General features: G+C 53.8%; 1 protein-coding gene across 1 annotated transcript; it reads left to right on the top strand.

The window, feature by feature from the left end:
• The first annotated feature begins 17135 nt into the window (after window positions 1-17135).
• On the top strand, window positions 17136-19039 carry SDF2L1 (stromal cell derived factor 2 like 1). The gene is made up of 3 exons (XM_044002693.1): window positions 17136-17436; window positions 17728-17924; window positions 18686-19039. The coding sequence occupies exons 1-3, from the start codon at window positions 17136-17138 to the stop codon at window positions 18965-18967; spliced, it is 780 nt and encodes a 259-aa protein (XP_043858628.1). The 3' UTR covers window positions 18968-19039.
• The last annotated feature ends 4356 nt before the right edge of the window (window positions 19040-23395 follow it).

The following is a 23395-nucleotide window of genomic DNA, read 5'->3' as shown; positions in this document are numbered from 1 at the left end:
GTGGCGCAGTGGATAGAGCACTGGCCCTGGAGTCAGGAGTACCTGAGTTCAAATCGGGCCTCAGACACTTAACACTTACTAGCTGTGTGACCCTGGGCAAGTCACTTAACCCCCATTGCCTCACTAAAAAAAAAAAAAAGAAAAAGAAATGATGAGGAGGAGGATTTCAGAGAAACCTGGAAGGATTTGCAAGAACAGATGCTGAGAGAAATTAGCAGAACCAGGAGAACATTGTACAGAGAAACAGCAACACTGTGTGATGATCAACTGTGATAGACTTGGCTCTTCTCAGCAGTGCAATGATCCAAGACAATTTCAAAGAACTCATGATAGAAAATGTTCTCCACATTCAGAAAAAAGAGTTGTGGATTCTGAATGAAGATTGAACCAGACTGTTCCTACTTCTTGGCTGTTTTTCCCCCTCTTTTATGAGGTTTCCCCCTTGTGTTCTGCTGCTTCTTTCACAATATGACTAATGCAGAAATATGTTTAATGTCATTGTACATATATAACCTATATCAGATTGCTTTCCATCTTGGGGGAAAGAGGAGAAAAGGGAGGGTGGGAGAAAAATCTGGAACCAAAAAATCCTATGAAAACAAATGTTAAGGGGGCAGCTAGGTGGCGAAGTGGGAAAAGCACTGACTCTGGATTCAGGAGGTCCTGAGTTCAAATCTGACCTCAGACACTTGACACTTACAAGCTGTGTGACCCTGGGCAAGTCACTTAACTCTCATTGCCCCGCAAAAAAAAGAAAAAAATATTGCAAACTGTCTTTACATGTAACTGGGAAAAAATTAAAATACTCTTAAGATTAAAAAAAAAGAATCCGTGGCCTAGAAGAAATAAGATGAAAATTATATTGCTTCCAATTTGGGACCAAGGTCTTTTCATTGAGTGAATGAGTCCAAACTCAAATGGTCTGTTATATCCAACGTGCCCCAGACCAAAGCTATGCTTCACATCTCACCTAACCGTCTTACCGTTTGCTCCTGACTCGGTCATTAAGTCAATCATTTCCGTAAGGGGCATAACTGTTGACTACTCTCTGGCTAAGTTCACCACCCTGGTAACTCCCCCAGATACTTCCTACCCTGGCCACGGAATGTAGACCTTGAGGTCTTTTGTATTTCTGTTTCCAGCCTTAGGGGCAGCTAGGTGGCGCAGTGGATAAAGCACCAGCACTGGAGTCAGGAGTAGGTGAGTTCAAATGTGACCTCAGACACTTAACACTTACTAGCTGTGTGACCCTGGGCAAGTCACTTAACCCCAATTGCCTGACTAAAAAAAAAAAAAAGAATGTATTTCCGGCCTTTAGCGCGGTGGCAGGCCCATAGCAAATGCTTCAAAAATGCTTCCCCTCCCTGCATTCAATCACGTGTGCATTCAATCACGTGTGCATGCATGCATGCACGGACACAGATGCGGTGGGGAGATGTGAGACAGATCGAAGGCAATTCTGCTGCATAGAGGAGCTATTGACGCCGTGGAATCGAATGAGCCGGAGAGGTAGAAATTCGAGAAGACAGAGCAGGAGGAGGGGTTGTAGGGGCGGGGGCCCGACGGGGCGGGGGATGAGGACCCTGCTGGACAGGGGGGGAGGGGAGCGGTAGGAGAAGCGGGGGGCGGGGTCACCTGCGAAGGCAGAGGAGTGGGGGCGCTGGACAGCAGGGCGGGAAAAGGGAGAACTGAGTTGGGGGGGTCACGCCAGCCCGCGCCCCCGACTGCCATTCTCAGGCCGCCAGTAATTAAGTAAAAGCTGCCCTGCTGGTCACTTACTCTAGGAGCCGCGTTCGGGCTTTCGCAACAAAGACTCCTTTGTCCGCCGCGAGAACAGAGACCAATAGGGAGCGTCTCCGAATGCCCTCGAGCCAATCGCGTAGCGGCATGCAAATGAGCCGTCGTCATTGTGCGGCACACAGCTGGTGGAATCTGCGAGCGGCTGCTGGTGCTCGCTCCGAGCTGCCTCGGACCGAGCCTCTGTAGAGGCCGTGCGGGGCGTGGGGCGGCGAAGCGAGGGCGCGAAGAGAACCAGAAAGCGTGAGAAAGAGCCGGGGCTAGCCGGCCCAGCCTAGCCCGGAGCGCCGGCGCGTTTGGCCAGCGGGAGCTGGAGCCCCAGCTGAAGCGGGAGGGGCACCGTCCGCGAGCCCGAGCCGGAGCCCAGACGGCAGATGGAGACCGAGCTGAGCTCGAGCCAGGAAGACCCCCGAGTCCGCACTTCGCAGGGCTCCCTCGCCCAGACGTCCTGGACTTCCCAGGTGGAGAGCTCGCCGAACTTTCTCCTGAAGTCCTTGGAAAGCTCCGACATCCTGCGGAGCTCCCTCCTGGACCTGTCCGCACGGGGTTCCGAAGGCCGGACCTCGAGAGACTCCGAGATCCAGCCACAGAGTCCCGAACGTCGGGCCTCGAAGAGCTCCGCGCCCCACAAGAGAGGCACCGATCGGCAGCAATCGCGACCCGTAGCCGGCAGTACCTTGAGGTCCGCGGAGGCCGGAGAGTCCCAGACCTCCATCGGCCAAAACTCTCTGACCTTAGACGAGCGTCACTCACAGAGTTCCCTCGGCCAGGACTCCAGGACCTCCATCCGTCGGGCCTCCCACAACAACATTTCCCAGGACTCCCGGACTTCCAATGGGCACAGCTCCGGGACCTCCCTCCCTCGCGCCTCTCTGAGCAACATCTCCCAGGACGCCCGGACCTCCGTCCCTCGGACCGCCTCGACCACCAATATTGGCCCGCCCCTGGAATCCAAGGCCTCCCGCAGCAGCGAGGCCTTGGGCCCTATCTACTACGGGACCGCGGGCAGTCACCGCCACCATTCGGGTTATTTGGCAGACGATGAAGGCACCCAGCGCCCTGCGAGGGTAAGATGAGCTCTTCCTGGGAAGCAGAGGTCCCTCTGAGGTAGTCCTCCAACGTTCCACCAGCAAGATCCTAGCCCCCAGCTCGCACCTATAATCTTCACCTCCACACTCGGAACCCAGCCTCAACTAACCCAGGTGCCATAGGTTCTCAGCTCATTCCTAACCCACTGAACTCACAGTCCACAAGAGCTCACCTTTCAGCCCCCACTCCTCACAACCCCACCAACCATCTTCCACAGGAATCCCTGCCTCTTCAATCTCCTCCCCCATGCCTTCACTAGGACTCCCCCCCCCACACCCCCGCCAAAGAACTCACTTCATCTAATAGAACAGAGGGCTTCATTCCTCACAATTTAGTCCAGGGGCCACTCCTTGTCATGGTTCTCCAGCTTGATCAGAAGCTCTTCAAGAGTTAGCCACATCCCACACGTCCCACTGTACCCTAGGCTTCATTGGACTTACATGCTCTGTCCCACACTCCCACAGGGCCCTAAAATCTCTCCCATCCCCAAATCTCCACCCAATTCCATAGGACTGCCTTTTCTTGCTTTTCTATAGACCTTAGCCCAAGTTCCCCAGCTGAACTGTCGCTTTCCACCCTCATTCTCTCTCTCCTCTTCCAAAGGGGCCCCTTACCTTCCTTCCTACCATGGGAATGCCCTAGATTTAATTCCACAGTATTTGATCATCAACAGCCTGCCCCTCAAGGTAGCCACATGCTGGGACTAGGAAGCCTGAGCCTTGGATTTTAAACCCAAGCAGCCCCTTCCGAAAGCCAGTCCCAGTTTTCCCCAAGGCCAGCCCATGGTGAGAAAGGCCGTTGGTGCTCAGTGAAAAGACCTCCGGATTTGCGGGCAAGAGACCCGGGTTGGGATCCCACTTCTGTTGCCCACTCAGTTGTCTGGGTGACCATAGGGGCATGTCAATCACCTTTCTGAACTCTCAGTTTCATCATCTGTTTAGCAGGAGCCCAATGAGTTCTTGCTCTTGGGACATAGGGGAGAATCAAGCAATAAGCAAGCATTGATTGACCTGTAAGGAACCCCGTTAGCTCTCCCTCTTGGGTTGTAGAGAGACACAAGCCATGGGCAAAAGTTGTTTAAGCTGGCTAGAGAGAATGGCAAAGCCCACCCAGCATGCTGACCTCGGAGCCTCTGATAGATGTGGCTGTGTGACCCTAGACAACACTGGATCTCACTGCTCCAGTCTAGGCAACCCTCTAAAACGATAAGGTACGATGAAGTTGTACTGATCTGTATTATTAGTTGACATTTCTCCAACAGGAGCTCCTTAAACCGATGAAATCATATATCTTAGGCTGTGTGCACCTGTGTGTTGCTGTCCGAAGTTCTGGGATACAATAACAAAAAAGAAAAATAGTCCCTGCCCTTAATAAGCTTACAATCTATTGGTCAAATGAAATAAATAATAGACATAAAATTCTACGTAAGAAATGCCATTTGGAAAAACCCCAGTTGCTCCTTGATGGCTATCACTAGAATTCAATTAAACGTATACTATGTACTTGGTGCCGAGGATGTAAAAACAAATATGAGAAAGATTAACTGCCCTCAAGAAGCTTATATTCTTTTGGGAGATACAAATAAATCACCAGACGAATCCATTCAGTTCTCTTCAGGCATTTATTAAGCACCTGTTGTGAGATGATGGGTAGAAAACCGACCTGGAAACCAGGAAGACTTGGGTCCAAGTCCCACATCTGACTCATGTGACTGTGTGACCCTGGGCAAATCACTTAACCTCTCCAGGCACCTGTAAAAGAAAATCGACTGTAGAGAAGCTAAGACCTGCAAGTAACATTTGTGGTGGGAATCACCTCACCTGGGCATTCCCTATTCCAAAGAAATCACATGTCTGGTGTCTGTCCCTGCTGTGTCCTGGACATTGCGTTGGGTTCTGAGAATAGAAAAATTCAATGGAAAAAGTAGCCCCTGTCCTTGACGAGCTGCCCCTTCATCCTTATAACTTGGCTTGCAAAAGGACTTTGGAGCTACCTTCTAGGTAGGGGTTCCCTCAGACCGATTATCTCCTTCACTGCACCTGGTTCCCAGGCCAGACCATTCCTCCAAGCAAGGGCAAAGATGAAGATTTGAGGCCAAGCTGGCTCTTCAGAATGACAGGCCTCAGGCTGCTAAGTGGAATAGGGTTGGGGAGAGGTTCCCAATCCCATTCTGAGTAGTCACCATGGGGAGGGGAAATGTCCAGCAAAGAGGGTCCGAGAAACACAGAAGCCCTGGTGGCCTCGTTGGGATCAGTTGGGTGTATATTGGCCTAGAAATCGGGAGACTTGGGTTCCAACCAGTCCTTCCCAGTGTGACTTAAGGCACGTTCCCTGCTTTCACTGTAAACAAGGAGTAATGAGTCGCAACCCATCTGTACCCAGTTCTAGGGTCCCAGTACTCATGGAAGCATTCCCATGAATGTTTGTGGCGCCCTAACCCTGCCAGCAATCTGGGCATTCATTGCTGTGTGCCTATGGATGGACCGGCATGTGGGATCCCATCAGCACACTCCACTCATGTGCTTGCCCAAACACCCATCCAGACCTCCTCCCTAGAAACCTGCAGTGGCTCCTTGGATTCTACTGAGGTTTTTTCCTTTGTGATTGAATTCTAGAAGTTAGAATTAGACATGGGAATCCCCACACGGGCAACGCTTTGTTCTGAGCTTTGGATGACCCTTTTCAGAAGAGGATGGTGCTATCTTGGGTTCTGGAGGACCTGGGGCATCTAACATCCCCATCCAAGAGCCTGGGCTCTGGCTCAGTGGTTAGCACTGTGACTGGCTTATAGTAAGCAATTAATAAATCCTTCTTACCTTGCCTCCTCCCTCTCCTCCTTCCTCCTTTCCCTCTTCCTTCTTTCATTCCTTCCTTCCTCCCTCCCTCCCCCTTCTTTTCTCCCTTCCTTCTTCCTTTATTCTCTCCCTCCCTCCTCTCTGCCTTCCTTCCTTGTTTGCCTTGCTTCTTTCCTTCCTTCTTCCCTTCATTCTTTCCCTCCTTTGATCTTTCCTCTTTCCTTTCCTCTCTCCTTCCATTCCTTCCTTCTTCCCTTCCTTCCCTTCTTTCCTTTCTTCCCTCCTTCCCTCCCTTTCCTTCATTTCTTCCTTCCCTCCCTCCCTTCCTTCTTTTATTCCTTCATTTATCCCTTCCTTCCTCTCTTCTTTCCTTCCTCCCTTCTTTCATTCCCTGCTTCTTCCTTTCCTTTCTTTTCTTCCTTCATCCTTCCCTCCCTCCCTTCCTTTCTTCATTCCTTCCTTTTCTTCCTCCCTTCCTTCCCTCCTTCCTTCTTTCTTCCTTCCTATCCCCAGCATGTAGTAAGATGCCCACTCACAGGAGGTATTTAATTCATCTTTGGAGAATTATTGAGTATCTTCTCCCGATAGAATGTAAGTTCCTTGAGGAGAGGAACTGGTTTGCTTTTGTTCTGCTAGTTGCAGTGCCTGGCACCCAGGAGCTCCTGCTGGAGACACTGCCATTAATAACACAGGTCAGAACTTTTCATCTCAGAGAGTTGTCTGGAATGGAGGACTCAGAGTTCCTAAGAGCCTTTCCCGTGCAGGTCAAGAACCCTTGGGGGCTTTTTCCTTCCTTGGAGGAACCCCCTCTCCCGACCTCTCAATAACGGTCCCCATTGATTTTAGTTTCAGGTACACAAGAGGCCGGTGTGTCCCGAGATGGGACGATTTTACAAAGTGCATGGCCCCGTGCATGGCCCTCTGCATGGCCCCCCGAGGCCCCCCTGTCCTTTCCACATTCCCATGCCTCCTCGGCCCCACGGTCACAAGAAGCCCCCCAAGGCTGAACCCTTCTCTGAATTCTTGGACTTCTTGGCCACGGGCCCTGTGCTAGACAGCCTCCAGCTGGTAGTGGATGAGGCCTCCCGGAAAATGACCCAACTACGGACAGAGGCTGGCGTGCCCCTGATCGAGGTGGCGAAGGGGCCCAGCCGGAAGAAGGAGTGGAGAGAGGAGCTGGAAGCTGCCCGCAGGCTCCGCAAGGGCCGCCCTTGCTTTTACCCCGGCTTCCCCAATAACTACCCATCCAGCTCCAGCTCTGACTCCAATTTTTACTACAGCCAAGACGATTGCAGAAGCCCTGCTGGTGGTCACGGCCGTGGCAGCCTGGGTGGCATCTTCCTGAATCCCCCGTGGATGGGCCGCAAGGCCTCCCGCTTTGATCCTCGTCCTGTCTCCCACCTCCCACCCATCCGAGAGAAGTTTGAACTAGAAAGAGACTTGCGGCATATTCTCCGGAAGGTACTGCCCAGCAATGGCCCCTGGTGGGGTGACTTGAGGGAGGAAGCTGGGCAGAGCCCAGTCTCCTGGCCCCCCACCTCAAACCAGAACACAGGGGTGGTGAGAAATGGCAGGGAGGTCCTTCCTCAAAGCCAAAGAGCATTTAGTCCATAGGCCGGGGCTTGTTAGCTTGGGGCGGTATGGGAGGAGGGGAGCAGAAGGCTGAATTGGGCCTCATCTTTGTCCCCCTTCCCTTGCAGAAATGCAAAGACCCCAGGTCTTCTCACAAAGACTTCTTCCTCTGGAAGAGGTCCTTGAACCCGCTGGACCTGGTCTTGTCTAAGGAACAGAAGCTGGCGTGGCTGACCAAGCTCTTGGAGCCCGTTCGGAAAAAGTCTTCTGAGATGCCCAGCCTCCTGGAGATCTTCAATGCATTAGAGAAGGTCAGCAGGACCAAGGCTTCCAGCCCACTGGGCACATGCAGCCCTGCCTGGAAGCCCAGCCCGACCCAGATGCCCAGCTCGACCCAGATGCCTAGCTCGACCCAGATGCCCAGCTCGACCCAGATGCCCAGCTCGACCCAGATGCCCAGCTCGACCCAGATGCCCAGCCCAGTCCGGTTGCCCAGCCCATCTTCCATTCCCAGCCCTCCATCGCTCCCCTGCATGGCCAGCAAGGCCTCCCAGACAGAAGGGCCCAGCTCCCTGAGGCACATCCCTGTGTGCCACACCAGTGCCAAGGAGAAGAGCATCCAGACGGAGGCCAGCTGCCCCGTGGAAACGCCCAGCTGCCCCGTGGAAACGCCCAGCTGCATGGAGCGCGAGCTGTCCTTCATCAAAGAGGAGTTTGAAAAGGAGCTCGTGGAGCTGCTGTTGGGCTCTCTCAGCTCAACATCATCCTCTTCCTTAGAGCTGCCCACCTACTGCTCCGAAAAGGAGCCCTTCCACACCCTAGACTTCCTGGCGGAGCACCGACTCTTCCCAGCCCTGCAGGATGTGGTGACCCAGGCTGTGATCAAACTGAGCCTCGCCCGGCGCCAAGACGGTGCCCCCCTCTTCCCCGTGCCGCAGCCAGAGACCGAAGCTGGGGAGGAGGGGTTTGAGGAGGAAGAGGGGGAGGAGGAGGAGGAAGAGGAGGAGGAGGAGCTTGGGGATCCCAATGCCAAGCTGTGGGAGCACATCACCCACAAGGCCGTGTGGTACCTCCCAGACTCTTCTTCCAAAGACGACAGCAAAACGGGCAAGGGCCCGCCACCCAAGAAAGAGCAGCGGAACACGTTGTCCCTGACCCTCCCCAACACTGCTTCAGCTCGGCGGCGCAGAGAAAAAGCCCAGGCCGAAGCCAGAGCTCTGGCAGAGGCTAAGGCCCAGGTTCAGGAGGCCAGAGTACTGTCTCACGTCAAAGCCAGAGTCAGGAAGGATTCTGAGAGTATGAGACAGGTATCCGCACCTGGTGAGGCTTAGGAGGCTGGAGGGGGGCGGGGAGGGAGGGATGGCCTGGAAGGAGGGCCCAGCCTCCTTCCCCCCAGCCACAGCTTTGTCCTTCCACCGCTCCTCAACCTGACTTCTTCCTGCGAAGAAAGGGGCAAAACAAACTTTGCTATGGACACCCATAGCCTTTGCTTAAGGTGACTTCTTCCTTTCCTCCCCGTCTCTGGCTGCTCCCCCACCCTAATCTCTGTGTCTCATTTTCTGTCTTTAACCCAGTCTGCTGAGGGGAGGAGGGCAGGCAGAGAAAGTGAGATCCCTAGAGTCCCCTAGGCCACAGCCCCATCTCTCCTCCCCATCCCCTCTCAGGACTCCTATAAGGAGGACTGCTGATACATCCAGCCTGGGAGGAGAAGGTAGGGGTGGGAGACCATGCCCCCCACCTCCACCTGGACAGTTCACAAACACCAATAAAGGCTTTTTTTGGTCACAGTTTTTTTAAGCAACTTTTTTTTTTTAATATTCTTTTTTTTTTTTTTTTTGGCGAGGCAGTTGGGGTTAAGTGACTTGCCCAGGGCCACACAGCTAGTAAGTGTTAAGTGTCTGAGGCCGGATTTGAACTCAGGTCCTCCTGAATCCAGGGCCGGTGCTCCATCCACTGCGCCACCTAGCTGCCCCAACAAAGCAACTTTTTAAAGACTTTAATCTTTCAAAGATTTCCATTCCAGGCCCTGAAGGCCGTGTTTGGCCCATCCCCTGCTTCCCCACCTCTCCCTAGCTGGCTTGGAACCAAGGCCTTTGGGGCTTCTGGGTGGCCGGGATTAGGGGAAGCTGAGAGGGGAGAGGGGATGTGTATGCTCTCTTGATCAGCTCTGAAGTTCAGGTGGGCTTTGGAGGTGAAGGGGACTCATCAGGGAGGCTGACAGGAGTGGTCTGCTGTGCCTCTGGGAAGTTCCTTGGGGCTCTCCTTGAGGAGTCCATGAAGGCTCTGGGCAGAACCCCCTGACTGAATAAGGGGAAAGAGTCTCAGGTCCCTTGGGGTGATAAGTGGAGCTCTCCTCTCTCCAGTACCTCAGGGTTTGGGGGGGAGTGAAGTCAGGACCCCTCAGGAAAGTGCCCTTCTAAGTACATCAAGCACTTCTGCCCCCAGAGGACACCGAAATTTAGAGAACTGGGATCCCGATGTTCTATAACCTCTGGACAGTCCTCCTGACACACTTACTAGACCCTGGACATTGGTCCACTGGAGGCCAGAGCACACAGGTGGTTGCCCCTTGGGCCATGCTCAGGAATATGAGAGTGTGGTTGTGCCCAGTGCGTATTGGTTCTGTTGAGTATAACAAGAATGATTGTATCACAGGCATGTTCATTTTGTTGGGAGTGATGGGTCTGGTGAATGGAATGGCAGTGTTTGTGACAGGAGTGACCCATGCAATCCTGGGATCCCTGAATCTCAGGGTTGGAAGGCCATATAGACAAACATCCCCAACAAGGGCTGCTACAGGTTCTCCACCATTAGAGGGAGGGATGGAGGAAGAGGGAGAGAGGAAAGGAGAAAAAGAAGGAAGGGGGGAGGGAGGGAACAAATGTAGTAAGGAAAGAAGAAAGGATTCATTGCCTACTCTGTTCTACGTGCCAGGTACCACACTAAACACTTTATAAAGATGGTATCTGACTCTTACAATGCTGGGAGGTGGGTGCCACTAGGATGGTAGAGGCAGCCTGGTCACATTGGAACAGTTCTCATTGTTAACCTCAATGGGTCTCTCTGCACCTTCCCCCTCTGGCTCCTGGATCTGCCCTTTGGGGCCAAGGAGAACAGATCCATTCTCTTCTCCACACACTTGAAGACAATTATCCCTCCCCAGTCTTCTCCAAGGTTACTTCCATCAATCCTCCTGTGGCATGAACTGAAGACCTTTAACCATCCTGCTGTCACCTCTGCATGTTCTCTAGCTGACCACGCTCGTTATTAAAATGTGACACCCAGGATTGAGTGAAGGGCCTGAAAGGGATGATGGGTAGCATGTTTTTCGAGTGATTGGTGTGACAGATGTATTGGGAGTGACAGGTAACAAGTGTGCTAGGAGTGATGGTGACTGGAGTGTGTCTCATAGGAGTGGTGGGCTGGATGAGAGTGATGTGCCAGGTGTGGCAGTGAGAGAGACGAGGGGGGTGTTGGGTGTGACAGCAGCAATGGCTACAGCAGGAGTGTTAAGTGTGTCAGGGGTGAGCAAGGTGCTGAACACTTAGATATCTAATTTGATGGGTGTTGCAGGATCAATGGGTGTGATAAGTGCAGCAGCAGTGATGGATGGGACTGGCACCTGGCTGGTTGTAGTCTCCCTGGCGTAACAGATCTCCTTTTCCTCCCCGGGCTGCTGCCTAGGTCAGGTACCAGAAGTTGAGCAGGACCCTCAAGAAACTGCCCTCTGAGATCTCTTCCAAGTCTCACAAGTCCCTCATGTCTCACTTCTCACTCCTCAACCCCAAGAAGGAGTATATGATTCAGTTCCTCATGGACCAAGCCATCAAGCTCCTCCTCTACAAGTACAACTACGAGAAGGGCCTGGCAGAAAAGCTCGGCTTCATCTCCTTCTCCGTCACCGACACCCTCATGGATCTCATCCTCGGCTACAAGAAAATCAAGGGCCCGGACATCTGCCTCGCCTCCCAGATCAACTGGCCCTGCATGCTGGACAAGCTGGAGAAGGCCGAGCAGGCGTCCCTCTTGGCACCCTTCCAGAAGAAAGCGGGCACTCCCACCACCACCACCACCTCTTCTTCCTCCAGCCGGCACTCCCCTCGGACATCCACCAAGTCTTCCCTCAAACCCTTCCACTGTCACTTCTCTTGGCCCTTGCACAGGCCGTCTGCCCGGTCTTCTCAGCCTTCCATGCAGCCGGACGGGTCGCCCAGGGCCTCCTTTCCCACCACGAGCGTGTCCTCCTTCCTCCCTACCTCAGACAGCCAAAGCCGGGAGTCCAAGACCAACTTGTCCAAGGACCTCTCTCTGGACTATTCCAAGAAAACATCTTCAAAAGCCTCTAGACTCTCAGAGGCCGATTTCGAGGAGGAAGAGGAGGAGGAGGAGGATGAAGAGGAAGAGGAGGATGAAGATGAGGAGGAGGAGGAGGAGGAGGAGAAGGAAGAAGATGAAGAAGATGAGGAGGAGCACGAGGAAGAGGAAGAGGAGGAGGAGGAGGAGGAAGAGGAGGAAACTAGAGATAAGGATGGGCATGAGGACAAAGTTGAGATTAAGGAGGAGGCCATAGGGTTCTATGAAGAGTTTGAGCCCACTGTGACAGAAGATACTGAGTATGTCGAACAGGAGGACAGTGCAGAGTACAAGGAAACCGATGAGGCCTCTGAAGAGGAAGCGGAAGAAATGTCCTAGGAATCCCTGCCTGCAGAAAGAAAGGCCTTCTGCGCTGTCCCTGCCCCACCCCGCTGTGCCTAATAAATCAGTTATTTTAGGTTACTGCCCTGCTCCTTACTGCCTTCTTCTGCTTCAGCTCTGGTACCTTGGAAAGAGTATCGGATTTGTCAGTCAGTCAGTCAATCGACAAGCATGTGCAAAGTGCTTACTATGTGTATTGCGTTAGGCTTGGGATAGAATAAGTTTTTTTAATGGTCCTTGCCCTCAAGGTGGTTACGTGTGCCAGGTACTCTGCAAGGTTCTGGAGGGGACACAAAAACTCTCCTCAACTCTCTGTGGGGTTGGGATCCCAGCTCTGCCTCTTACTACCTATGGGACACGGTAGACGTGCCCCACTCCCCTTCCAAGCTTCAGTCTCCCTCTTCTGATCTGCACAAATTCCAAGTTTCTTCCCTAGAGCCCAGGCCCTTCCAAGTGGATTGGCTCTGACCCCACCCTTAGAGGACAAGGCCTGGCAGGAATTCTATGTCAGCCATTGCCTGAAGATGGGGGCTCAGGACAGGTGGAGTGGGTGAGGTCAGCAGTGATGGATGTGACGTGGAAAGAGAGCAAACCCAAGCTCATTGATGTCTCAGATGCTGTGTGACCCTGGGCAAGTCACTTACCTTGGTGAGCTGTTTCTTCCTCTGCAAAATGGGGATGAAAGTACATCTCATAGGGCTCTTGTGAGAATGAAGTGAGAAGACGTGGCATAGGCTTTGTAAACTTTAGATGGCTATAGAAATGTCACCTATCATTTTTGCTATCTGGGTCCCCTCCAGAAGCCTGGACTCAACAAGACAACTGTTTGAGTCTTCATTCATTCACTCAGTCATCCATCCATCCATCCATTCTTTCAATAAACACTTATTAAATGTCTGCTATGTGCCAGGTGACAGGCGAAGTTCTGGGCATGCAAATACAAAAGACAGTCGCTTCCCACAAGGAGCTGAAAGTCTTCAAGACGTAACTTAAGCATCACTTTCTGTCAACTTTTCCAGCTCTGAGCACCTTCCCTTTCAAACCACATAAACATATAGCTATGTATGCATCACATATGTATATATGTGCATACACATATACACAACACAGAGATACAGACAGATCCTAGTCGTCTTCTCAATTTAAATGTCAGCTCCTTGTGAGGAGTGTTTTCTTCATTGTATTTTTACTATCCCTGGCACCTAGCACATAGTAAGTGCTTGATAAATGCTTACTGATCGATCGATTGATCAGCAGGCCACGGAGTCCACGCAAAAGTATTTTTGGTACCAGATGAACAATGAATTGGGCTCGATCTAAAACAAGCATTTATTAAGCACCTGCTGCATGCCAGACTGTCCTAAGTATTGCAGCTAAAAATAAAGGCAAAAACTATGGCCCCTCCCTTCAGGAAGCTAACATTTTCTTGGGAGTTATCAAGCTCAGAGAATTGAATTGAACGTGGGAAGCAGCGCAGGCTTCCCGGAGATCCCAAACTGTTCTTGGAAACCTAAAAACTATCAATGTTCTCCCAGGAGGGCTAACACAGAGGTGGGAAAAACTGCTGTGACAGTCTCCCAAGAATCAAAGGACGTAGGAGAGATGAAGGGTGAATGCACACAGGCTGTAGAAGATTACTAATGAGGTTTTCTGTCTAATAAAAGTGCACAAAAGATGTCACCTGGGAAATGGTGATTGGAAATTAATGGTAGACAATCATGTAGCCAGAACAGAGGCTTACATGTGGAGCAACACAGTACTTCATTCGTCTGCACATATTAAATGATCCAGCAAAAGGTTTGAACCCAATGGGGTGGACCCCCTGTGGAAAAATTATGGGAAGACATAGACAAAAGTTGCACAGCATGAAAAGCAGAGGATGGGTTGAGATCAGCACCAATGGGGGAAAAGTCCTTATCAGTAAGATCAACAGATCCATTGGAGACCTTAGGCAGGTCATTTTACTTGGGTAAGGAAGGCTGCTTCTTTTCCTGGCCTCCCTCCCCGTGTCTCAATCCCCCCACCCCAACACATACACTGGGTTCTCAGTTGTCTCAACTATTCAGTGGTTTGGAGGAACAGGGAGCCCTTGCCACCAAAGGCCTTTGTCACAGATCGTGCCCCCTCTACCTGGCTTGACCCTATCAATGATTCTCTGTCCAGTGGAGATTCAAGCGCCTGCCTGGATGTTTGTGGAGAAATGGGCTCCTAGCCCAGGCCATGAGGGCTCTGCCTTTCCTTCAACTCTAGAGGCCATGGGGTCACCTTCCTGCCTCTACCTTCCAGAACTTCCTGGAGAGTACAGGTCCCTGGCTATTGGAAAGGAGATCGAGGATACTGGGGCCGGGGAGGGGGAAGCCCTACCTTCTTTATATCTCAGGGAGGGTAAAGATCTAATGTACTCAAATAATACATTGTGGAAGCATCCTTATTAATTTCTATAGAATATGGTGTGTGTGTGTGTGTGTGTGTGTGTGTGGCCAATGAAAGTTATGTGTATTCACATGGGTGTGTCTAGATGTGACTCACAAGAAGATATGAATAGATACCTCTAGAATCTCCACTATCCAGCCCTCTCCAAGAGAGACTTTTGATTCTAAAGAGGAAGGCAAATAGGATTTTGGTGCCATAAAACTGGCCACTCTGCTCTCCTCAGAGAGAATTCTACCTATCTACCCCCACCTTCCACAGCTAAGTGTTGTCAGTTTGGAGGAAAGAATGTTTGGGGGTTCAAGTTGTACCTCTGATAACTATCTCTTTCATGGGAAAGTAGCGTCCCAAGACATATATCCAAGGAAATTCCCATCAAATGTCAGTTCCATAAAGACTACACATAGTGAATAGCAAATAAACCTATTTATCTAAGCAGAGCAAGCATCATAGATGTTATACAGATGAGACTTTACCAAACAATTCACAGAATGAATGAGTTCTCCTATTGGGAAGCAAGACGTCTCATTTCAATGGAGATCAAGTCCTAGAAAGTCTCCCAAGTAGCTAGTGTGGTAAGCTCCTTCTCCCTGCTCCTCCATGGGTCAACTTGTACACAAAGTCTCTCTCACTTCAAGGATCTCAACCTGAAGAGCCTCTAGAATTCTTTTCTCTCAAAGCTGTAAGACAGAAGACCAAAGATCTCTCTTGTCACCCTCTTTAAGGCACGAAGCATCAATCAATCAATATCCGTCAATGATGAGAATCTTATATAAACCAGCTTTGGACCCTGGTTACACTAGAAATATAAGAAATCATATTTCTCCAGAATAAAACCCTTCCCATACTCTTCCACTGAAAGAGATGAATAGAACAGTAGTAAAGACCTTCCTTAGGGAAATGGAATAATGGTAAACGCTGGTCTTAACTTTTGTGTAGATAAGATCTTTGACTCTTCACTCGAAGCCACTGGTACCATACCTAGCAGTGTTTTCTTTTGCATTAAAATTTAGGATATTGATCACAAGAAGGAATACTTTTCAGTCTTTTTGAAGAGTGATCTAAGAAGGAACTGAGTGTTAACTATTCTGGAAAGTTACCCCCAAACTATATTTTAACATATTATCTTTTCCTTTTTCATGAATCCTATAAATGTTTCTTCAAATCATCTCAGGACACAGAACTCATATCAGAGGGTAGAGGGGACTATGCTAATTGGACAGCTCTTTCTCCAAACGAGAAACGACTTCGATATAAATTAATGCTATACTAAAAAGCCTAAATATCAAGGTACAATATTAGTATTACTTTTTTCCCCTTTGACACCACCAGCCTTCCCAGGAGCTGCTTCAAGGCCTTTTGTTAGGCCTCAGGAAATCCCAATGTTGGTCATGTCAGAGCCTTGGTGCTCCTCCGAACGGACTTCTCCCAATACTCCAGACACCATGGCTTTGTGGTGGCTGAATCACAGGCCTGGAAATTCTCCCTCATCATTCTCCAAGCTCTCAACTTCTCTGCCTTTCTTCAAGTCCCAGCTAAAAGCCCAACTGCAGGGAACAGCCTTTCCCCATTCATGTCAATGCTGGTGCCTGCCCTCGGCTGGTTATCTCCAGTTTGTCATCAGCTTATATGCTGTCTCCCCAGTGGAAGGCAGAGACTGATTTTTCCCTGTCTTTAGAGAGTCCTTTAGGATGCTGGGAGGTTCACCACCAGCATTGAGGTGGATCCTGTGGTCCCCTTCTCAGAATCATGTTTTACAATGTGTAAAATAAAATGTAGAGGATGATAAAGGACACCAATTACACTGAAATGCAATGTTCAAACTTTTATTTATAATTGTGTATACATACACAACAAATGTTGAAAACTCTCTTTACTGTAACTGGAAAATAATAAAATACTTTTATGATTTAAAAAGTAAAGTAAAAAATTGACTTTTGTTACTTTTTAAAAATAAAAAGGGAAAAAATCGATCAATTTATAAATTGCCAAGTAAAATGTGAAATTTCTGGGATTCAGAAATGGATTCTTTCAATTTATAGGGAAAAAATCATTTGGTGCTTCTTGTTTTTGCCACTCAGGCCTTCTGGAACCAATTAACCATCTGGTACCAAAGTACCAGTAGAGAGACAGACAGACAGACAGACAGACAGATGATGGAGACAGAAATAGAAGACAGATGGATATATATAGATATATAGATATAAAAGGATGGATAGATGAATAGGGAGTTGCTAGACAGACGGATAGATAGATAGATGGATGGATGGATGATAGATATAGATGATATATAGACATAGATATAAAAACAACAGGTGTACGGGGCCCAAGTCAAGAGTCCCCATTTTGGAGGATTGCCCAGGGGGTTGAGGAGCTGAAGCAAGATCAGCCCCGGGTCACCAAAGGAGCTGGACTTGAACCCCTTGCTCCTGGCGCCCACCTTGGGTACATCCTCTAACTGCCCACATTAGGCACAGCTGGATGGGATGATCACGTGACCTCGCGAGCCCGGCGCCCCGCCCTCTCCGCTGCCCCTCATTTCTCCGCAGCTTTTCCCACCCCATTCGCGGGCGAGGCCGGGTCCACCATCTTCATATTCATTGGTCGGCTCACGCCTTCCTTCACGCCTATTGGCTAAGAGTCTGAGCTCGTGGCCCAATCGCAGCCTCCGTCGTGTCTTCAGCCCCGGCTCCACAGACCCTAGCCGGGCGCCGCTGCCCTTGACGACGAGGGCGGGTCCTCTCTGGGCAGCGACCAATGAAGAGGCGGGTGCCGAGCGACGCGGAGCGATCATTGGCTGCGGGGGCCGGCGCTGTCGGCGGGGGATTGGAGGCGGCTCCCAGGCGGAAGCGGCCCCGGGCCTGGCGGGAGTGGGTCGGGGGGATGTGGAGGCCGGGGCCGCGGCCGCTGTTGCTGCCGGTGCTGCTGCTGCTGGCGGCCCGGGTCGAAGCTGGGGGCGAGCTCGGGACCGGGCCTGTGACCTGCGGGTCGGTGCTGAAGCTGCTCAACACGCGCCACGGCGTCCGGCTGCACTCGCATGACGTCAAATACGGCTCCGGTGCGCGCCAGATGGGGGAGGGGTGCAGGAACGGGGGGTCGGGGAGGAGGAGGGGGCGGCATGGCAGAGATGCCAGGAGGGGACAAAGGGATGCAGGGGTGGAGGGGAGGATGGAGGGGACAGAGGGATGGAGGGAGGAGGCAGTGGGATGGCACGGGGAGGGGTGGGGCTGGAGAAGTGAGGCCGAGGGAAGACCAGGGGCCAAAGGAGATGGGGAGGGGGGGAGAAGGGGGTGCCCGGCGGCGGCCTCGCCCCTAGCCCAGAGTGACCCCCCCCTTCCTGGCCCTGCAGGGAGCGGGCAGCAGTCGGTGACCGGGGTCGAGGGCTCGGAGGATGCCAACAGCTATTGGAGGGTTCGAGGTGGGGCGGAGGGCGAGTGCCCTCGAGGGGTGCCCGTGCGCTGTGGGCAGGCGGTGCGGCTCACCCACGTGAACACGGGCAAGAACCTCCACACCCACCACTTCCCCTCCCCCCTCTCCAACAACCAGGTGAGTGAGGCCGGGCTGCGCCCCCCCCCCAAGCCCCTCCAGGCTGGGAGGACCCGGAACGGAACCCGCGAGTAGGGGGGGCGGGGCTCGGCGGTAACCCCCGGGGCTTCCCAGCCCTCGGGGTCTCTGGGCTCTAGTGAGCTCCCTGGTACCCGGGGTGGGAACCCCGGATGATCACCTTGACGACGAGCATCTTTATGAGTTCGATTAGGATGGCCCAGCACAGGGGTCCAAGGCGGGGCTCAAATGTGGCCACCCCCACATCAAAACGCAGCCGAGGCAGGTCGGGTCCCCAGGAGGCCCTCAGGGGAGGGCCCTGCAAAGTTGGACGCCCCCTCCCATTTACTCCTATCCCCACGTTGGGTTAGAAGGGGCCACCCACTCTGCCCAGCTCCATCTGGCATGAAGGAGGCCCATTCACAGCTATTTTGGAGGCAGGCTGCAGTGCTGGGTTGGGGGGGGGGGGTCTTCAGGAACTCTGTGTGTGCCACTCAGTCATTCCTCAGCACTGGGAATAGCGCTTCCTGCCTCAGGCGGACACGGGGAGACTCAGTCTACCTAGGCAGAGAACGGGGTCATTCCTGCCCAGCCCTTCAGCCACAAGCGTGGGAAGAACCAGAGTGCCACTGACTGCTAGGGTTGGTCTCAGAGGGTATAGGGTCGAATCTTAGTTCTTCCACAATGGGCAAGCTTTCCACTTGCCTCCGTTGGCAGCTCTGAAATGGGGGGAGGACTCAAATCCCATTGTCCTTTGCTCCCAGGAGGTGAGTGCCTTCGGAGATGGTGGCGAGGGAGACCAGCTGGACGTGTGGCTGGTGCAGTGCAATGGGGCCTACTGGCATCGGGAGGAAGCCGTGCGCTTCCAGCACGCAGGCACCCACGTCTACCTGTCGGTCACGGGGGAGCAGTATGGGCACCCCATCCGAGGGCAGAGGGAGGTCCACGGCATGCCCAGTCCCAACCAACACAATTCCTGGAAAGCCATGGAGGGCGTCTTCATCAAGCCCAGCCCCACGGAGCCTTCCCTACACGACGAGCTGTGAGCGGTTCCGGATGCCCCTCCCCAGGTGGACTTGTCAGTGATGGGTGATGAATAAAAGGCTTGTTTGACGGTGCCCAGGGTTGCTGATGGCTGCCAGGGGAGGCCCCGGATCGGGCTCAGCTTGGGGAGGGCCCCACCAGCAAGAAATACTTGTTAAGAGCCTGCTGAGGCCAAGACAGGGCCTGCCTGCTAGGAGCCCCCAGTCTGATGGGGGAGATGCGTCCCCACAGCCCGGGTGTCTGCAAGATTATGGGGAGGGGCACTAAGATTAAGGGGGGCCCAAGAAGGGGAAGTGAGGGAAGGTAGGTGGGAATGAGGAGGAACTGCCAGCGGCAGCACGCACTCACACACGCACCCCCCCCCCCAGGTCACCGGGAGCCACTGGGCTGCCACAGCCCATCAGACCTTTAGGGCTTGGGACCAGAATAGGGAGAGACTTGAGGCCACTGCAGTTGTCTGGGAGTGAGGGGCTGAGGCCATGCAACGGGGCGGGGGCAGGGTCAGAGGAGAGGAGGGGGAGTATTGGGGAGATGTAGATGAGCTGACAAGATTGGATATGGGGGTGGTAAGAGAGAAATCCAGGGTGACCTCTACATAACAGGGAAGCTAACGGGGGCATTTTCAAGTCAGATTCTTCTCAGTCCTGTGATCCTGAGTAAGTCATTTAACTTCTGCCTGCCCAGCTCCCCCACCCTGGGCCCTGCACAGAAATGTCCGCAGTGCATGTGAGATGCCAGCACTAAGCACCTGAGGGGTGTGTGGGGAGAGGGCCTCACACAAACAAGGCCCCCCCCCCCCCCAGGCTGGATCTCCTGCCCTGGAAGAGAGCTCCAACCTTCAGGTGGAAGGGAGGTTGTGTGGGGAAACAGGCTCAGGAGGGTCCCCTCTGGTCCCAGTCCCCCCAGATACTGTGGACAGTGCAGGGGAGGCAGAGCCAAGTTCAAACCTCAGATGCTTCTAGTAACTAAGTGACCTCACCCTGGCCAAGACACTTAATTCCCTCAGTGGGCTCAGAGGGGGCAAGGAGCTTGCCTACGGTTGCACAGCTTGGGGAGAGTGACTTGCCTGTCTTGGGGGGGCTCCCAGCCCTGCTGAGGACACAGAAATGAGACCTCAAACACTAAGAGCTTGTCCACCAGGGGGTGTCTCCCCAGACCCAGAGGGGTCATTTGTCCAGCTTGGTCCTCAGTGGGTGGGAATTACCTGGAAGGGGGAGCTTCACACCTGTCACCAGTAGTGCCAGGCTGTGGGGAGGTTCCCATTCCCCACAATTGTACATCTGATGTCAAAGCCAGCTTGGGTGTGTGGGCAGGGGGCTCTCCGCTTGTGCAGTAGCGCACCAAGGGCAGATGGCCACCAAGGAACTTCTCCCTGCCCCAGTTCAGGCCCAAGCTGAATTCTGGGATCCTGCTCGGGCCAGAGAGAAATAAGATCGGCCAGGCTAGATAAGCTCTTACCCTTCATGACATTTATTAGGCCCTACCAGATGCTGGAGATGCCGGCAGAGAGGTCGGCTGCTGCTGTTAGCAGGCTGGGGCAGGCAGGAGCCAATCCTCTGGAGACCTGGCTGGAGAGCAGAGGGCCTGGTGTCCTTCCAGAAGAGAGGGTTACGGAAGAACACCCCCGGGGGTGCAGCCCAGCCTGACACACTTGTGCTCCTCCCCTCTTCCTGCCTCATTTCTTCCCCATCTGGTCACCAAGCCTCTAAAACTCTGCCAGTTCCCTCCCATCAAGAGCCCTTCTAGGGGGGCAGCTAAGTGGCACAGTGGATAGAGCACCGGCCCTGGATTCAGGAGTACCTGAGTTCAAATCAGGCCTCAGGCACTTAACACTTATAGCTGTGTGACCCTGGGCAAGTCACTTAACCCCAACTGCCTCACTTAAAAAAAAAAAAAAAGAGCCTTTCTAGGGGAAGAGAATTAAATTCCCACTGGCTCTGCAAGCACCATACAGGTATCCTGAACCAATTCCCATGATACAGCCCAGGAGCCCAAGGCCGCACTGGAACTTGGGGTTTCCAGCGCTCTGTGCACCCCCAGTCATTAGCCGAGAGCCTGGCACATAGCAGGGGCTGCTGGAACATGACGTTCCCGTCCCCACTCCTCCCTTCCAACAGCAGGGGCTTTCCTTCTCTGGGCGCCCTGGGCCCTGTTCCCCCTCCATCACACTGTTCCGGATCCAAGGGAGGCCTGACCAATGCCCTTTCACAATTGCACTGCTAGATGGCAGACAGCAGGGCAAAGGGGAAAGAGCTTCGGGCAGACCCTGCCAGCCCCTCCCCCCCAGCCCCAGACTGGGGCCGAGCCAGGGGGAAGGGCCAGGCTGGCTCCACAGGCCGGGACAGGAGCGGGAGGGGCCCCCAGGCATTTGGGGAATGTCAGCAGCGGCCCTTCCCCCACCCCAGCTGTCTGGGGGCCCAGCACACACAGATAAAGTTGAGCTGGGTGGAAGGCTCTGGCTCTGACTGGATGACCTCAGGCAGCTCCTTCCCCAGCCTCAGTTTCCTCGGATGTAGGTCGTGGGGGCCCAGAGTCCCAGCCGGCTTAGGCCTGGCAGTGAAGTTGGGGTCAGGGTGGAGCCTCAAGGGGTCTTTCAGGAATCAACAATAACAATCACCTCCCATCCAGCACTCCAGCAGGACCCAGAGAAGGAGGGGGGCGGTTTACAAGATTATTCCCATTTTCAAGAGAAGACTGAGGTCACCCAGAGAGGAGCAACAACACCCCTAGAGGGCAGGGGGGGGGCCAGGCCCCAAATGGGGGGGGGGCCAGGACTTGTCTGGAGGAGCAAAGCTTGGGACAGGAGTGGGCCTTACCTCTCTGGGCCTCCACCCTCCTCATCTGTAAAACGGGAGCTCCCACGATGAAGATCCCCCCCAGAACCCAGTAGGAGGCTTTGGGCTGCCTCCTTTAGGGGGCTTGCTGTGAGGATACCTTAGATCTCTGGGGCAAGGCTGAAGAAGGATGTGACCTGAGGCCCAGGGAAGGAGACCCTATTGAGACAGGCCCTTGGGCAGTGGCGCCCAGCCCCCCCAAGTCTGGGCAGCCCAGGCCCATTAGGCCACACTGGGAGGGGGCGGGGCAGATCCAGGCCGACAGGGAAAGGAAGGGGTCAGAGTAGATGACCTCTAAGGTCCATTGGGGCCCCAGGGCTTCGATCCTGAGCCCTAAGTGGAGGTCAGAGGTTCCAGCTGGCAGGGGGGGGGGGCTGGACTGGTCCACGCCCCAGCATGAGGGGCCCCTATAGGGAAAAATGTCTGAGCTCCGGATGACCAGGGCAGAACCAGCCAGGGAGAAGTGTCTTTTGTTTTTGGTTTTTTCTGGGGGGCCCGGCCTGGAGGAGAATCTCTGCAGACCACAAAGGGGGTGAGGGTGCACGGAGCAGCAGAACAGGGGAGCCTGCAGCCCTGCGGCCTCAGGGCCAGCCTGCCGAGCTGTCTCTCGAGGCCTGTCCTGGCGGCCAATGCCCTTTTACCATTGCACTGCTCCCTCACTGGCTCAGCAGGGCAACAAGAAAAGGGCCCTGGCCACCAGCAGCGGCGTCCTGCCCAGGGACCCCTGTGCCCCAAGGGTGGCAGGCAGCTCTGCCTGGGGGAGCGGTTCTAGGAGAGTTGGCCCCTCTCCCACAGCTAGGCCAGGCTGGCCCATCCTGCACAGGGGGAGAAAGGAGACGACTTAGTGGGCACAACAGTTGGGTTTTGGCTCAGCTCCCCTACAGCCCCCCAGGGGCCCAGACTTCACCCCCCCACCCCATTCTCCTTACTCCTCCCAACTAAACTCTTGGACCTCCCCCCCATCCCCGCCCTCGGCCCCCTCTCCCATTTCTCCTGAGAACCATCAGATGGGCCGCTACCCAGCCTTCCTCTCTGCCTCCCTGCCCACTTCTACCCCGGGATTCCCAAGCCCCCCCAGCCCCAACCTTTCTCAGTCGTCCAGGGCCAAGCCTGTTCTCCACCCCCATTCTCTTAAACCACTGCCCCCCCTTTTTAGTCCTCCCCCTCCTCCTTACTCTTGGTGCCCCCTCCCCACTCCTCCAGACTCTTGGTTTCCCCCCCAGCTCCTCCCTGCTCCACTCTCGGTCCCGTCCCCCGACCCCTCCCACTCATCCTCCCCACTTAGTCCTCCCCCCGTCCCACTCTCCCCCCCCACCTGTTTATCACCTCCTGCCCCAAGGGGTCCCTTCATACCGCAGCCCCCTCCCCCTCCCCAACTGCCCCCCAGCAGCTCCGGGCCACAGTTCCCCCGAAGTGAGCAGCCCCCCGCCCCCGGCCCTGCTCTCCACTCCCCTCGAACCCCCCATTTTCTGCGACCCCACCCCTCCCTCTTCTTACAACTTTGGGTCAGGACGTTCTGTCCCCCCTCCCGAAGGCCCCCTCCCCACGCCCCCCCCCAGCTCTCTCGAACCCCAGGGGGCCCCCAGAACCTGCACG

This window comes from Dromiciops gliroides, chromosome 1 (assembly GCF_019393635.1).
Source record: "Dromiciops gliroides isolate mDroGli1 chromosome 1, mDroGli1.pri, whole genome shotgun sequence".
Taxonomy (NCBI): Eukaryota; Metazoa; Chordata; class Mammalia; order Microbiotheria; family Microbiotheriidae; genus Dromiciops; species Dromiciops gliroides.
This window is presented reverse-complemented; position numbering and strand designations above follow the sequence as displayed.